Source organism: Linepithema humile, chromosome 2, assembly GCF_040581485.1.
Source record: "Linepithema humile isolate Giens D197 chromosome 2, Lhum_UNIL_v1.0, whole genome shotgun sequence".
NCBI lineage: Eukaryota > Metazoa > Arthropoda > Insecta > Hymenoptera > Formicidae > Linepithema > Linepithema humile.
Window position 1 is genome coordinate 426,494 of NC_090129.1, and position 17,383 is coordinate 443,876.

General features: G+C 38.1%; 2 protein-coding genes across 14 annotated transcripts in view; one reads left to right on the forward strand and one right to left on the reverse strand.

The window, feature by feature from the left end:
• The window catches only part of unc-104 (kinesin family member unc-104), a 24,382-nt gene extending 14,285 nt beyond the window's left edge, over window positions 1-10,097 (forward strand). For 6 of the 13 annotated variants that reach the window (XM_067348782.1, XM_012369525.2, XM_067348783.1 and 3 more), the window contains 15 exons: window positions 4-182; window positions 758-895; window positions 1,780-1,917; window positions 1,994-2,112; window positions 2,196-2,571; window positions 2,641-2,731; window positions 2,811-2,926; window positions 3,009-3,552; window positions 3,651-3,840; window positions 4,320-4,567; window positions 4,639-4,904; window positions 5,375-5,615; window positions 5,755-5,891; window positions 5,964-6,065; window positions 6,192-10,097. In XM_067348782.1, coding sequence (XP_067204883.1) covers window positions 4-182; window positions 758-895; window positions 1,780-1,917; window positions 1,994-2,112; window positions 2,196-2,571; window positions 2,641-2,731; window positions 2,811-2,926; window positions 3,009-3,552; window positions 3,651-3,840; window positions 4,320-4,567; window positions 4,639-4,904; window positions 5,375-5,615; window positions 5,755-5,891; window positions 5,964-6,065; window positions 6,192-6,294 — 2,988 coding nt within the window. In that variant the 3' untranslated portion in view covers window positions 6,295-10,097. The remainder of the gene's footprint in view (window positions 1-3; window positions 183-757; window positions 896-1,779; window positions 1,918-1,993; window positions 2,113-2,195; window positions 2,572-2,640; window positions 2,732-2,810; window positions 2,927-3,008; window positions 3,553-3,650; window positions 3,841-4,319; window positions 4,568-4,638; window positions 4,905-5,374; window positions 5,616-5,754; window positions 5,892-5,963; window positions 6,066-6,191) is intronic. The other 7 variants (XM_067348786.1, XM_067348784.1, XM_067348785.1 and 4 more) reach the window with 5 other exon arrangements.
• On the reverse strand, window positions 9,840-17,080 carry LOC105673708 (exportin-4-like). Its single transcript, XM_012369526.2, has 12 exons — window positions 16,875-17,080; window positions 15,195-15,584; window positions 14,842-15,109; window positions 14,117-14,568; window positions 13,478-13,736; window positions 13,125-13,381; window positions 12,608-13,044; window positions 11,854-12,137; window positions 11,578-11,753; window positions 11,205-11,497; window positions 10,729-10,966; window positions 9,840-10,635 (listed from the first exon to the last, which is right to left on the reverse strand). Exons 1-12 carry the CDS (start codon window positions 16,923-16,925, stop codon window positions 10,333-10,335), a joined length of 3,408 nt encoding a protein of 1,135 aa, XP_012224949.1. The 5' UTR covers window positions 16,926-17,080; the 3' UTR covers window positions 9,840-10,332.
• Between the last annotated feature and the right edge of the window lie 303 nt (window positions 17,081-17,383).

Sequence of the window (17,383 nt, forward strand, 5' to 3'; positions counted from 1 at the left end):
TAGGTCCAATTTCAATTTACCTTACTCACCGATACCCTTTACTCGCCGTTACCCTCGGATCTCTTGCCCGTTATGGATGACGAGGAAGAGGATGAAAGACCGTTCCCGCGCACGATCGTCGCCGTTGAAGTTCAAGACACGAAGAATGGCGCAACGCATTACTGGACATTGGACAAACTAAGGTTTGCTCTTATTAATTCTATATTTCGCGGTAGAAGTTATTCGATTAACAAAACATTTGTGTCGGTGAAATACACATTCTGCTCTTAAATAATTCCAACATAATTAGTCATGAATTCTTGCTGAATAAATTGACAAATTCTGCTAAATAATTTTTCAATTAATTTACGGTTACATTACATATCATCGAATTTATACATTTAACATGTTCTACGATTATCGTTCAATTATTCATTGCTGTAATTGAAATTATATCTTTTCACGCAACTTGTGACAGTTTTCTTCTTTTTCTTTTGTTTCGTCAATGTTGCACAAATATTTTTCTTTTTTACGCGCTTAATGAAAATCACGGGCCCGCGTTGAAATTCGTGTAATCGCAAGATGACGAAAAATTCTTCTAGGCGTATCATGCGCCATCGCGCATCATGAGATGCTCAATTGGCTCACGGATAACGAATTACTCGTTCAAGCGAAATTGCGAAATCACAGCTTATTTGTTAGACTCGGACTGCACTCGTATAGAGAACGCGCAAAAAGGAGGCACAGGCTACTCACGCGAATACATGTTGACTTGTAGACAACGCTTGGAACTGATGCGACACGTGTACAACGAGGACTCGAGCCCCAGCACTCCGGAGGCCAAAGAGGATATTTTCCAATGCCTTACAGTCTACTCTAATCCGAAGTTCTCGCTCGCAAATCTTTTGCCTTCGAGGTTGGTGCTCGAACGCGCGAGGCTCTCCTCTTATCGTCATGTAACACGCTTTACGCCCGGCCTCGAAGAGTCCTTTTGTTCCTGGTGCAAAAGTCGCCGTGTGTTTTTGTCGTTTTTTCTGTTCTTTCTGTCTTGAGAGGCTTCCTCGGCAATGGCGCAACGTCGTGCTCTTTGGCGCAGCACGTGCGAAACGAGCTTTGGCACTTTGGAGCTCGATACGTTTCGAAGTGAAGCTGCATGGTTTTTTAGCTCGTAGCGTAACGACGAATCGATTCGAACACACATGAGCTCCCCTTGCAGAAGTTTTACGCCATCGTTTGTGCAGCACCGCTTTCGCTGCTGTGAACATTTCTATGTTATCTGAATGTGAGAAAAATTTATCTCTTCACATTCCGTGCACGTCTGTTTTCAACACTGACATATCATTCCAATTATCTCCTGCTGAGCTCGTGTCTTCATCACATCTCGCTTTCTAATTTTCTCATGCACGTATATCAGATACAATCGATCGAGAAAACAATGCGCAAAGATACACGTAAATAGAAAATTCGAAAAACACCACATTTTATAATAATAATAACAAATATGTATGTATTTTAATACTTTTATTACTTATTATATAATGCTTGCGTATGAATATTAAACATTTGCCACATCGCAAGAATACCATTCTTTAGTAGACGATTAATCTACGCAAGTGTTATGTTTTTATAACAAACAAATTCCGATCAAATACAATTATCAAAAAGGCTGCGTTCGAATATCTGAAGGAGTTTTTTTACCGATTAACACATTTTGATGATTGAACACACGATATATGATTAGGTTCGCGTAATTTTTTGCGTGGAAATCCATAATAAATGTAAATTTTGCTTGTTTTGCAGACAAAGGCTGGAGCTGATGCGCGAAATGTATCACAACGAGGCCGAGCTCTCACCTACATCTCCGGATTTCAATATCGAGTCTATCACGGGTGGCGATCCATTTTACGATCGGTTTCCGTGGTTCCGTATGGTCGGCAGGTAAGTGAATCACACGATGTCACGATGTCTTTCTTACTTTCGCTCGATACGATACTAATTCGGTCTGAAATTTCAGAGCTTTCGTGTATCTGAGCAACCTGATGTATCCGGTGCCGCTGATTCACAAAGTGGCTATTGTGAACGAGAAGGGCGACGTTAAGGGTTACTTGCGTGTCGCAGTGCAGGCCGTAGTTGGTGCGTAATCCGTCGCTATGCCGTCACACTTGGTATCTCTCTATCGTATATACAAGGATGTACATAACGAACCCTTCTTCCAGAAGAGGAAAACAGCGAATACTCAAGTGGCGTGAGACAATCGGCACGAATCTCCTTCGAGGATGACTTGTTCGGCGGACACAAGCACAACAAACGCAGCTCGCTTTTGGCTCAGACTTTGGAGAAGAATCGGCAGCTGATGCTGCACGAGGAGCGCGTAGTCGAAGGGCACAACGAGGTCAATCAGAAGGATATGAAGGATGAGGACGACATAGGAGATGCCGACAGCGGCAGGGGCGACAGCTCGGTCTCGAGCGATATGAAGGAGGAGGAGCTGCCGGATCATCTGCAGCCTGGCGCTGAATTCACTTTCAGAGTAACGGTCCTACAAGCTATGGGTATTTCTACGGAATACGCCGACATCTTCTGTCAGTTCAAGTGAGTGTCCTGTTTCGCTTTATGTCACTCAATGACAATGTGTAAATTAAAACGCGATTGTTTTTGCAGCTTCTTACACCGACACGACGAAGCTTTCTCAACGGAGCCGGTGAAGAACACTGGCAAGGGCAATCCACCCGGATTCTATCACGTACAAAACGTAAGCGTCGTTCAGAACACTTTTTTTGTCTGAAAATATTATTCCGCTAATCGACGTGATATTTTGTAATCCGATGCAGATCACGGTGACGGTTACCAAGTCCTTCCTGGAGTATCTGAAGACCCAACCGATCGTGTTTGAAGTGTTCGGCCATTATCAGCAGCATCCGCTGCACAAGGACGCGAAACTGGAATAGTGAGTGTTAATCGTAAACTCTAGTTCCTGCGCCAGATTCTGCTCGAGAGCATTTTGTTGAAACACATTTGCATTCACATAGTAGTGTGCGACAACCGCCGAAGCGGATGTTGCCGCCATCCATACCAATCAGCCAGCCAGTCCGTTCGCCGAAATTCGGCAGCGTCCTGCCGTCTCCCAGCACGTCGCACGTACACGCCAAGTACGACGTGCTGGTGTGGTTCGAGATCTGCGAGTTGGCGCCGAACGGCGAGTACGTGCCGTCGGTGGTGGATCACAGCGACGATCTGCCGTGTCGCGGATTGTTCCTGCTCCATCAGGGCATACAGCGTCGCATACGAATCACCATTGTGCACGAGCCGGCTTCCGAATTGAGATGGAAGGATGTGCGCGAGCTCGTGGTGGGTCGTATACGAAACACCCCGGAGCCCGAAGAGGAGGATAACGACTCGTCCGTGCTCTCATTGGGTCTATTCCCTGGCGAATATCTCGAAGTTCCCGGCGATGATCGAACCATGTTCAGATTCGAAGCCGCTTGGGACAGCTCTCTGCACAACTCAGCCCTGCTCAATCGCGTCACGTCTTACGGAGAACAGATCTTCATGACTATTTCTGCGTATCTCGAGGTACGCATCAAGCAATTATTTATCGAATTAATCATTCGGTCATCACTTGTAGTGGAGATATTTTAGAAAACTTATTTTACTCCGTACCGATTTCACAGTTGGAAAATTGCGGCAGACCCGCGATTATCACGAAAGACCTGAGCATGATCATCTACGGAAGAGATGCGAGGGTCGGGCCACGCTCGCTCAAGCATCTGTTTAGCGGCAGCTATCGCAACCAGGAGGCGAACCGACTCAGCGGCGTCTACGAGTTGGTGCTGCGTCGTTCTTCGGAAGCAGGTAGCCCAGGTTTGTTATGTCTAACCATAGTGTAGTCCCGTGTCCACACTTGTTTAATGTCATATCGAGCCGCGGATATCTATGGCGTAAAATGGCATTTTATGTGAGAGCTCGCATTATTGCCATACAGCAGCGCTTACGCTCTCTATTTAAATATACTCAAATGATCTGCTACATTTGACAACCTAACCGTGTGATTTCGATGCCGTAAAACAAGTACGTTTGACTTTCATTTCTAAAAAATTCGAAAAGGAAAAGTCATCTTTATATATATATTATTGTCGTACGTCATGTTGACTATTTTAGTTTCAACATATTGATTTAATATGACGTTTAGTACAAGACAATTAATATTATCCCACCACACGTACCGTATTTTAGTGCATCCTTTTTTATAAACAGCGATTGTTTCATATTTACTCACTCTAAACTCTCTTCTCTCTTTTTTTTTCGCTACCCGTTCCTCTCCCCGCCTTATTTGCGTACAGGAGTTCAAAGGCGTCAGCGTCGCGTCTTGGACACGAGTTCCACGTACGTCAGGGGCGAGGAGAATCTACACGGCTGGAGACCGCGCGGTGACAGCCTGATATTCGACCACCAGTGGGAGCTCGAGAAGCTGACGAGGCTAGAGGAAGTGGAGAGAGTGCGGCACACGTTGTTGTTGAGGGAGAAACTCGGCATTGATAAAGTACCATTCTGCAATAAACCTTTGCACGATTTCACGAAGAGCGAAAAAGTAACTGTGTTCTTTATGTTGTCGAATTATGCGAGATACAACTGTGCATAATGATTGTTGTATGATTGTAGGACGTGTGCAACATGGTGGCGAAGGCCACGAACGAGCCGCACGCTAGTCCGGTGAAGTTGAAACGTTCGACCAGCAAAGACGTTTACGAACCGTGGGAAATGACGGAGAAGGAGCGCGAACTGGCCACGAAATACATCAAGCTGATCCAGGGCAGGATCCCGAGCAAGGAGCCGATATTGCACACTGACGTCTCACCCGGTGAAGACACCATAACCGATTTATCCGCGTCTATGATGTCCTCGGTCATATCGTCTTCGTCTCAAGAGTCAGTATATACGAGCGTTAGCGATTGCCTAGACCAGGTAACCCTCCCCGCATGCCTCTGAGTGCTCCCGCTAGTAGCGGTTGTCCACGCTTCGCTTTGTTGCGCTCTTCCGTAGAACAAAGTAGAGAGCGTCACGTCCGGCAAATACTCGATTCGTTATCGCGTTTTTCAAATAATTTCAAATATAATTTCGCCACACGAGCCATTACATGCTAAATAAATATTGAGAGCACCGAGTGTTTGGAATTGATTTGAACAACGAAACGAACACGACACTCGATATTTACACATTTTGCTAGCTTGGCTCGACGTGGATTATCGCGCTTGAACGCTGACGCTCGAGACCCGAGTGTCTCGACGTGCCGAGACAACCGCCAGCACGATTGGCCTGCGGTCGGGGTTATCCTGGAGTGTTACTTACAGGCCGCTGGTATAATAGTATGGAGCAGGTCTAAGTCGTGCCTCCTTAGGTTGAGTTCGCCGGAGAGGGCTAGACTGCAGGAACTCCAGGAGAGCATATTGGCGAGCGAGTCGGCTAATCAGACCTGTACTGTCGCGCCGCCGCCACTCGGATCGTCCTCGCCATCGAAAGAGAACTTGGTTTTGTACGTGCCGGAAGTGGAGGAGATACGCATTAGCCCGGTCATCGCGCGTAAGGGCTATTTGAACGTTCTCGAACACAAGACCAATGGCTGGAAGAAGCGTTGGGTGGTATGTTCTTTCGCTTCAAATTTATGCCCTTGTTTGGCAATTTCGCCTATATTTATAATCAATTTTTTGCATTCAATTTTCTATCGATTTGATTCTTTCATTTTGAGTTACCGAATAATAATTTTTTTCATTGTCTTAGGCTGTCCGCCGACCATACGTTCTCATCTTCCGAGAGGAAAAAGATCCCGTTGAGAGGGCGCTTATCAATTTAGCTACAGCTCAAGTCGAATACTCCGAAGATCAGTTAGCCATGGTGAAAGTACCGAATACATTTAGGTGAGTTGTGCACGAATGACAAAAGGTAAATACATACGATTGCGCGACATGTCCTAAATCTGTTTGTTATAGTGTCGTCACCAAGCATCGAGGATATTTGCTGCAGACTTTAGGCGACAAGGAAGTTTACGATTGGTTATACGCGATTAATCCTCTTCTAGCTGGCCAAATTAGGTATGTCTAAACCTATCTCGTCCCCTATGATCACCTCAATGATGAAGAATTTAGCGCGAGTACATTATTATTTGAGCTGCGTAAGCCATAGAAACGATAAGTAGAGAGCTGAATATATTGTCGCAGGTCGAAGCTTGCGCGCAAAAGTCCGGGCGCCTCGAATCTGAACAACGGCGCACCGGTCGGCCTGACACCATCGCTGGAGCAGCAGAACAATCAGACAAAGTGAGTGGTCGACACTATGGCCGGGGTAACGAGTGCAATAGCGAAGGCGTCGGAGAAAGTGCTGTGTTGGTCACACTCGGCCTTAGAGTCCCGAGAGTTCTGTAACTTTCGATTCCCGGTAGTCTTCGATTGATCGAGCGCAGGCGGGAGCTGTCATCGAGGAGCAGGCTGGAGACTACCCACGATCGACGTTTCACTTTACACAGCGTCCCCTCAGCACATTGTAGAACAACTTGGGCGGAGTGAAGGGGCGAGGGGGAAAGGGGAGAGGATGACGCTCGTCTTTCGAAGAAGTTACAAATGCGCGTACAAATGCATTTGCTATACCACACTGGAAAAGAAAAAAAAAAAAAACGCTCGTTTTCGCATCTCTCCGTACATTTCGTATTGCACATTCGAAATGCTTTCCACGTCGATGAGACGAAATCACGCGTACGCGCAAATTGTTTCCGTTGAATCTTTGTTTCCATGACGCGTTGATGTAACTACGTGGCGCCCGTTATGCATGCCACGCGCGAGGAAGATAGAAATGCATTTATGCCTAATAGACGTATTCCTAAGACGATCACTGAAAACGGGGTAAAGGAAATACACGTTATAGATATATCTATAGGAAGAAGTATGTGTGCAAGGGGAAGCGAGAAAGAGAGGGAGAGAAAGAGAACAATACAAAGAGAGAAAACAAGACCAGAAAGATATTGATAATTTCGTATACATGTATATGCAAGCTTAACCGATCACTTATAATATGCAGAAAAGTATTGCGAGATAAAAAAGAAACATTAATATTTTGTAAGATGATTCGCGACGGTTGTTTAAAAAGTAGAAACGATTTTCTATGAGAGTTACATTACCATTTTTCGTTCATTAATCGTTGTCTCGATTAAGAAATAGATCAGACATAGATATACCGATGTTGACTATTTAGTTTTCGTGTGAAAGATCGTATTCTTGTCGTACACGTAATCGATTGGCCGTCGCTCGATAAAGATTTATTTTTCCAATTGGAATTTCAAGTGACTTTACTTACGATGTACTATGAGACAGGATAATATTGCTCAAAACAATAATTTTGTATCGGAAGGGAAGGAGGTTTGAGTATTATCCAGGCGTATAGAGTTAATCGCAGAGAAAGAAACGAGTTTGTCGCTTCTTGAAGGGTCAAGTTTATAATTTCTTCTCATATGATTTCAGAACTTTTTTTTTCACGCCGCGTCACCGTATTACCTTTCATATATGGAGTGATTTTATCCTGTCTTAAAATGTATTGAGAAACCCCCGTGCATATTTAATTCTTGGCAGCTACAATTTTCAGACTATATAAATGCATCAAGGAGTTTAAAAGCAAAGAAGTACAAGTAGCGAAAGCTATAAGAACAAATTGAGTAGAACTGAAGCACTTGTGACTCTTTGTTTCTAAGAATCTCTACTTGAAAATGAGGGGAAACTTAATATCCCGATAAATAGAAAACTATAATGTTATTGCCAACTTCTTCGAAACACGAATGAATGCACAAAGTCGGCAAGTAAGCAGCACGTCACGATGATGTTTTCCATTTGTAATGATCGAGGCTCACGTTGATGCGGAGTTACGACAGAACCGTTGGAATTTTCGTATTTCGTATTTCGCGCAGCACGCGAAATAGATGAAATTACGCTAACCCGTGGACGTAAATGCCACGTTCTAACATATTGTGTTTTCATGTCTATTTAGGGTATAAGCGATGCTCCTCGAAGATGTTCGTCACAAGCGCGGCATACATTCCCAGATATCAGTGCGCGTTGGCGAACATAATTGATGATTCAGTCTAACGAGGAGAATGTTCACTTTCAGACCGTCGGATTCTCAATAAACTTTTATTCGCTTGCAGTTTAGATAGAAAAATTGCAATTATACGAGACAGCAGCAGACAGCAAAATTCTCTCGTTTTTCAGAAAAGTAAAGTTAGCATACGCGCATACAATGTGCTCACATGTTTCATTCTTTTTTCAAAAAGTCAACTGATTTGCTATCTGTCCTTTTCTTTTTCAAAGGACTCATGAGCGCAAGTTTGTTCGCCGGTCTGAAATCAACGTTTTCCTCCCGAGAGACGATAGACATAGTCGATTGCGTTGTTCCGAGGCTTTTACCAACTTCTCTTTACCAACTTCTCAAGTGTAACGATTTGGATAACAGGTGCAACGTTATAGATACATGTGTCTACTGCGCACCTCACCTTTGAAGTCAACATCTATTAATTCACGCGAATGTTGGAATGTGACATTCGATATGTATCGCGTATGTAAACATATAATCCGACGTTTCATGCACACTCGGTGCAGCAGAATCCCGGTTTATTCGACTCTCCACTCTACTGAGTCTTTGAGTACGTTCCCGCGTATATGTAATCGAAGGTATATGATATATATATACACACACACACATACACATATTTTCTAATTGTATTGAGCTCTTTATCGCTTCTCTCTCGAGCATGTGATCACATAGAGTTCCGACAAATCGCGAGTACTATTTGGGCATTCATCCACTTGACGCATACGACTCGATACACAATTTCGATTATTGTCATACTATTACTTGGATTAGTGTGCTCCTTAGTTACTGCGAATGACTAGGTGTGGATTCCATTGCGTACGAACATTTTTTTTTTTTTTTTTTTTTTTTTTTACATTAGCCCTTCCAAATCGGTCGAGTGGTCTGTCGATTTCGTGTACTCTTGATATCTCTCGAAGGGCAAGATTTCCGCTGCCCGATCAAATTGGAGTCTCCGACATGGACAATGACAGGGAAGGGGGACAATTGTAAATCTTAACTCGCTTGATTCTAGTCGCAGAAGCATCTCATGCGCCTGCATAAACAATTCTAAGGCCAACTATTTATTTCTTTTTCCTCCCCCCGATCACACCAATTTTCGATCGTGGCTTACGCAAATGTAACGCCCCACGTCTATTATCGTTTTTTGCTTGCTGACTGTTGTAGTATCTGATAGTTTTATTTTGTTAACGACACCGTAATGTATTAAAACTAAACGCGTAATATAAATATAAGTTGAACTTAGGCTCTCTACCGACTATGCCGAAAAGCAAGTGGTATAAGTATATGAGAGAGGAAGGACGGGAAAAAAAAGAATAAAGAGATAGAAGTGCGTATTACGAAGGAAATTGCATCACATTTAAGTCGTTGGAGAGATTAATAATCATTGTTATTATTAGTAGACAAAATATATATATAGGAGAGAAGAGAACGATATGGCGTGAATGAGTGTGTGCGTGAGAGACCGAGAGAAAGGTAGAGAGATCGACCGAGAGGGAGAGAGGGAGAAAGCGGGAGAATATGAGAGAAGCAAGCCTGTGAACGTGTGAAAGGGTAAGTATGCGAAAGGACACGTTTGCTTATATATATACATAATACAAAATAAATTATATAAATATATAAATAAATTTAATGTTAATTTAAGCATTTTTTGTGAAACGTTAACAATCATCATCGCGAGGTGTACGAGGGAAGTTTAACGATGATGTGATCTGTACCAAGTATGCAAGTTCATGTTATACACATACACACACACACACACACACATATACACATATATATATATATATATATGTATATATATATATATGTTTGTAAGGTAAACATCCATAAAAAATATTTCCGTTCGATCATTTGCTATTGGAAACGTGCATCGACGCTGTAACTAGTATTTATTATAAATATATTATGATTATTCGAATTTTTCGCTAGGCTCACTGTAAGTGGTAACGTGTAATAAATCGGTCAATAAAAAGCTTATATGCTTAATATAAGTCCTCTTCACGGTATTATCCACACATTAGACGTTCCCGTCGCACGTTTACAGCGTAATCTTCAAAAGACTAATCAATTTTGAATACTTGTGACATCTTTTTCGTGAGAATAAATATATAATTAAACGTGCGACAAAGAAATACGACTTCTTAGGCCAATATCTAAATCCATATATTTAAATAAATCTTTTATTTTTTTATTTTTGTGTACAATTTTTATTTTACAATTTGTATTTTACTTAACCATTAAAAATCCTTGCACATTCACGATAAAATTATCTAAATTATTTCTAAACTTCGAAATTTCTTTACTTTCTTCTCTGTTTGGCCCTGGAACAAAATCGACATCTGCGGTTAATGCTGTGAATGCATTCGCTAATCTTTGTGCTATTTCTTGATCTCTTTGAGTGGACAAAATATTTTGTACAAGTTCCTGATATTGATCTCTGTAGCTAGCTATGAGAAAGAAAAGGGGTCGGCCGGCTTTCGGGAACACATCTGAATCGAATTGATTCGACAATATGAGACTTATTATTAACTGAAAAAGAAAAGAAATTTCATGTTTCAGATTTTGTGTTGTACACATTTAAAAATGCGTATTATAGTTTAGAATAAAATTTTAAAAACTTACATTCATAAAAGGTATCAACATTTGGTTTTTTGGTTTTCTGCTCACAGCATCGTGGGCATCGTTATAAATACAAAAGGCTAAAATATTTATTGCATCACAGCAAAAGGCAGTTACATCGCGACCAAATGAGTAGAAACCTAATTCCACTGATGCTAAAAGTTGCTGCATTTGTTTGGTAGGTAGGGCGAGAACTCTTAGAGGGCATATCTCACATACCAATGCTATTACTTTAAAGTACCTAAAAAGAGTAGATACAAATATATGCAAATAATTCTTTAAATAATGTGTTCAAGTTTTAATGTTCAAGTTGTATGACTCGTTTTAACTCAAACTGTTTAAAATTATTCAAAATTGTATCTTCTAACGCAAGTATATACACTTTTTATACGTTATATTTGTTGTCAAATATTGTTAAGATGAAATTGTTAAGATTTTAAGATTGTTGAGATGATATTGTTAAGATCAATTTTACTTACTCGTAACACAGCGACGGAAATTTTAACAGATCTATTGTCATGAGAGGCATGAGCATATCTAAGCCGTGCAAGAAAATATCAGCGGGTGTGGTAGTGGAAGGCCGCCCTTCCTTCGACTTGATTAAGAGAAATAGATCTTTACTTAATAAATTATTTAGTAGTTGCATGAGTAATAAAATATCCTGAAACGCGTCCTCTTCAGCGGTCGAGTCTGTAGTAAGCCGATTAGTATTGCATTTGGCATATGTCTGTATCACCTCCAAACAGATATCATAGATATTTGAACAGCAGTCCTAAAATGATATTGCAATTGAAATTATCATTAAAACACTAAGAGTTAATTACAATAACCTGGATAAATAATACGACTTACCTCTGACAAGTGAAGTATAATATCCTTCGTATATATGCTTAACACTTCTAGCATCAGCTGTACTATATCTCGATAATTGCGATACATTTCTAATAATACTGGAAGCTTGACTAATATTGGGTAGGTAAATCGATACACAATCTCTGATATTGGCTTTTGCGCGCCTTGTAATATGCCTGTTTAAGTAACATAAGATTATTTCAAATCAAAATCATATCGATACACATGGTATATCGTCAATCATAAAATTTGGATAAATATTTAACAATAAATTACCTATAAAAGAATCCAGTATATCTATAACTTGAACTCTAATTTCATCTTGGTGGTAAGATGATGTAAAGTTATTGCTAGACATCAATTCTGTGCATCTTTGTTCCACATATATCACAGTTTGCGACCAATAGTGCCCTTCTATACCTTTATTGTGTACCGCAACACCAGCCTGAACCACCACTTGCATCAAGCCTCTTTTGACGAGCGCCGGAAAATCGCGCTGTCCTTTCGTAGCTAATTCAATGATACGACTGTACTGCTCACATTCTAACAAGCAAGAGGCTCTGAAATCATTATATTTTACGTCACTTTGGTTGACATCAACATTACAATGATTATTTTAATGCGTTTAACCTTCTATAATATATAGTAAATGTCTTTATACTTTTACCTAAACTATAATTTAATGTAGTATTTTTTTCGCAAGCTTTAATAAATAAACTTTGAAAGAGTGAAAACTAACAAAAATTGTGAACGTAATGCATTTGCTGAAATACATGATAATTTTGTCTAGGAATATATTTTATGAAAATATGTTAAATTGATTGTTTTTACGCATTTGTTAGTCTTTTATCTCCCACCTCGAAAGAAAAAAGATAATCGTTATCAAATCTTAGCAAAATCTGGAAGATTTTCCATTCAAATCATATTAATTCGAAACTCGATTTAACAGAACATTTGTACGAAAAAATATAGTTGTCTCTGTATAAATGATTAATATTCTAACAGGCGTGTTTTATGTTGCTATACTTACTTCGTTCGTGATTCCACAAGAATTTTTAACAATTCTATAGTTTCTTGAATAAGCGCCGGTTCACTTTTGAAAGCGTTGATATTACAAATTATTTTATCGAGGAGAAAATTCATCGTCCACAGTGCACCAGGACTATCTTCACCGAAAGCTTGTAAAATTGTTGTGCTTATCTCACAATAATGATCTTCAGCTGGTAAAAGATAGTTTTGTGACCATTCATGTAAAAACCATATAATCGTGTGGCTCAATTCAGGACTGAGTATATTCTCCAAGTGTACCGATACTGCAGTCTTCTCAATGGCGCATAAACGAAAAACATCCGCGATTAACCGAATAACTCGATCGATCGAACCGGAACTACTTATATCTGATTGCACATTTTGCGAAGACACTAAAAACTCCAATGTGTGGTTTACATCAACATTCCCTGTTCGAGACTGAAAAAATATATACAAAAAAGATTCACTAATTTTGTCTGCGGTCTAACGTGGAATTATTATGATTAATTTTTCAAAACCTGTTCCATACTGCATCGCGTAATCTCCAAGGGCATTAATGAGGTTTCGCCCTTCGTTTCCATACAAAGAACGTGACCCGCTATTAGAACAAGCCAATGCAAGTCCTCGTACAAGTCATCCATGGAAGGAGGCCGAGAGAAAGGTTCATTTTGTCCTACTATTGTATTTAAATTATCGCGTAATTTCTGAATTCGATCTTCAAGTAATTGCGTTAATAAATTTAAAGCATAAGATGGCACTCGTCTACCAAAACTTCCTAAAATTACATCAAACGTATTATTATTATCTGCATAAATCAAATGCATTTTAATACAGTCATTGTAACACAAACAATTTCTGATTCTATATTTACCAATTATTTGTAATTGATCCTTAAATTTCACTTTATCGTCTTCTTCCACATCTGCTACTTCTTCGCTGAGATTCTTGTTACCAACAACTCTCATGCCTACTGGAGGTGATAAATGACATCGTAGATACACATTAAAAATCTGGACAGAGCTCTCGTAACAAAAATTTGCTGGAAACATGTGTGTTGTGAATATAATACATATCCATGTTCCAAGTATGCGATCTACAGCCTCCATATATAAGCAATCGTCGGCGCGTACCTACAAACATTTTAAAAGATTAAATTTTAATTCAATTATATGTAATACGATACGATACGATTAAATCACGTAATCGCGAACTGTTCGAACAATCCAAAATATATAAAAACGTTCAAACTTTTCAAGTTCCAAAAATTCGTAATTTAAGTAAAATCAATGATTCAATTGTTTGATTCGTCAAAAAAATTTGTACGAAATTCTCCTTTCTCTCTAAATATTAATCGCAAATAAGAATTCTTTATTATTTTATCTAAATTCATATTTTAATTATTCACATATCTTCCGATCGAAAAAATCCAAACAATTTATGATTCGAGTTTGTGAGATTCGAATTGTTTAAATTGTTCAAACACTAGAAAATTCAAAAGAATAATAATTACCGCGTCTTCTTGCGCAGCACCTTCTATAAACAAGCATGTTAATCTCGTCATTTGCTCCATAAACGACTTTAACAATTCTTCAGGCAGGTTTTTCAATGAGCTTTCAAAGAAGGTGGTAATCTTTCTTATAATATTGGCGATACCACTTGCTTCTTGATCGTTAACATCGATGCTTGTTACAAGTTTCAAAAATCTCTGTATATAATTCGTTAGATACTGCATTTTTACTTGTTCGGTAGTCAGAATTCTACCATGCAAGCTTGCTAATTGCACCAAACAAGTCATGGCGTGGTGGGCTAGTTGTGGATAGTTGCGTACTTTCCAATACACTCCAAAAAATAAATCTAATACTGCTGGATCTACTATTATATCTTGCCATTGTATATGTAATCTCAGTGATGGATGATTTGCGGATTCGTTGGATTCACATAGATTCATCAATCTTTTCGGCAGTGCAATGGAGTTAAGGCGTATACATATAAACAACTGATATAATTTCAAATTCCATATCTAACGTTAAATGTATCTGTATTTTTCTTCCAAATACGCACATATATATATATGCATGTGCATACTAAAGATTTTTTACATCACATTTAATGTAAAATGTGGAATATAAATTGAATGTAAAGCATGGAGATGTTTTCCACTCTCCTCTTACTTGATTTGTAACATCTCTACAAAATAGATAGATTTAAAATATATTAATAATAATAAAAGGATATAATTTGCGTTTACAAATCCCCAAACAAGTATACTTTCCACGATGGAAAGTAAATGCTTTAGAAAAGGTAATGTCAGTTCATCAAAGTCTTTTTCGATTAATTGACCGAGTATTTCAATGCAAAGTTTGAATATTTTTTTCATATCGCTGAGTTCAAATTGTTTTTTCTCTCTAAGATGAACTTCCCATATCAGGTTTAGTTCGGATGATTTTGCAGTCGTTGCATATTCTTCCAATATTGCAGATAAAATATTGCATCCCAAAATTTTCTGCAAATATAAAAAATAAGAAAATAATCTTTCTCTCCTATGCAAGAAATCAATTTTATCAATTTATTCATTTCGTCGCATCTACCTTTGGCAAATCTCCATTTCGAATTAAAGATTCCACTTCGTTTAATATATGTCCTCTCTCTTGTCCAAAATTATCCACACTACCCCTCTTAATTATTATTGCAATAACTTGGAGTATTCTTGCTCTAACATATGGTGCTAAAGTAGGCTTATTTAAAACATAATGTAACAAATACTGTCTCAACGAAGAGACATCAGTCTCTGATAAAGTGATCCATTCTTGCACCAGAGCTGCTTTTAGCAAACCAACTGTTTCAAATAGTATATATTCTATAGTATTCGAATCTAAAATTTGTCGACACAGTTGATAAGGGGCTCTTGTCTTACGAAACTTTAAAAAAATAGCTTCTGCTGATTGACGTTGCTCTGTTGAAATTATATTTGGAGGTGCCTAAAACCAACATGAATACAAAATCATGTTGCACAATATACATGTAAACGAGAAATATATAATTAAAGAAACGTTGTCTATGGCGAAATAATTAAATATACAAGATTTTCTTATAGTTTTAATAAAATATGTGAAATATGACTTATACGTACATATAAAGTAAAAATTCATTTAAAAAAGACCCGATTAGCATAGATTGATTCATAAAACATTACAGATTAAAGTTAGAGAACTAACACGTCCCCTGCCACGTGCATCGTGTGTGCTATTATGCTAAACTTTTTGTTCAGACCGTGAGATATTTTATATTTAATATTTTATTTTAGGTGTCGGCTTCATAAATGTTAGATACGACGATAATTGGTAAAGGTAAATAAATTTTTTCTGTAGCGTATTTTAAACATTCAAAATTTTTCTTGATAATAATTTTTATGAATCTTATAAATGAGTATTAATTAATGAGTCTTATAAATGTTATAAGGTATATGTTAATAAGTAGAATTGTTAGTCTATTAATTATGACATGGAACATAGTTCGTGAGCCACAAGTGGTGCAAATGAAAAATCACTGGAACATCAGAAATGTGTTAAAATATATATAAACAGAAGTTTTTACTCATATTAAATTTATTTCGTGCTACATAATTTAAAGTTTTATCTTTCTTTTAAAACGATTATTTAATGTTCCATCTATCTTATCATACTCTACTCAGTCATACGGATTATTAAATTAGGACTTTAAATGTTAATGAATAACTTAGCTCATGTACTACTCTAACAATAAGTCTTTTCTTAGGAAAATAAAAATTGTGCTTCTCTCTGTAAAATAATAAATATTAATAATTAAAACTATGAAATAAGATATTCTTGAAGCAGTTCTTACTCACAACAGTTATCTTTTCTTACAACATAAGCGACACGTATACCTAATCTATACTGGATATATTTTTTAAAGTTTTTAAAATACGTTTTACTTTACTTCTCATAGAATGCATATGCGTGCGTGCTTAGTATTGGTTGTATTTTAAAAAACAAGTGTTGGTCTAAAATATAGGTCATACATTCACAATAATCTTAACCTCGATATATTTTCCAAACAAATAATCGGATATGATAACGTACGACGTTTTTTACTAATGTATTTTAGCTCTAAGTATGGTAATACGCGTTAATTATAAATTTTATAACAATTTGAGCAGCATCTTTTCTTTTGTTTACTTAGGTTGCACTCAGATTTAGGGTTAAAATAATCTATTTAGAAAATAAGAAAAACTTAATAATTTAACTCACCAAAATGATTTGTGCCGCAGCTTCTAATTCTCGCAGCATTTCCTCTGCCATGTTTGATAAAAGATGTACTTATTTTGTTAAACAGTTATATATTTAGAAGTAAACAGAGATAATATTAGGTTTATCCATAAAGATACTTCCTAAATGCTGCCGAGCTGAATGCTTTCCAATGCTTTCTGAATGGTTTTTAGATGCTTTCAGAATGTACAACCAGTGCTCTTAAAATTACACTAGAGGTTGCAGGCAGGCAACGGGCAGAATATAAAGGTACCTTTTCATGCTAATTAAAAATAACCAACTATTTCCTTGTGCATACGCTTATGCAAGTTTACGTGAATGTACCCTAATAAGTTTTTTTTTTTTTTTTTTACATAAATCCATTCTTTTTTTAAACAAATCAATTCTTTTTTACATAAATCAATTTTTCCCGTTTCAGCTCTACGCACAATAAAGAAAATATTAGAAATAGAAAATTGAATTTATTTCAGAATAAAAAAATGGAATGTATT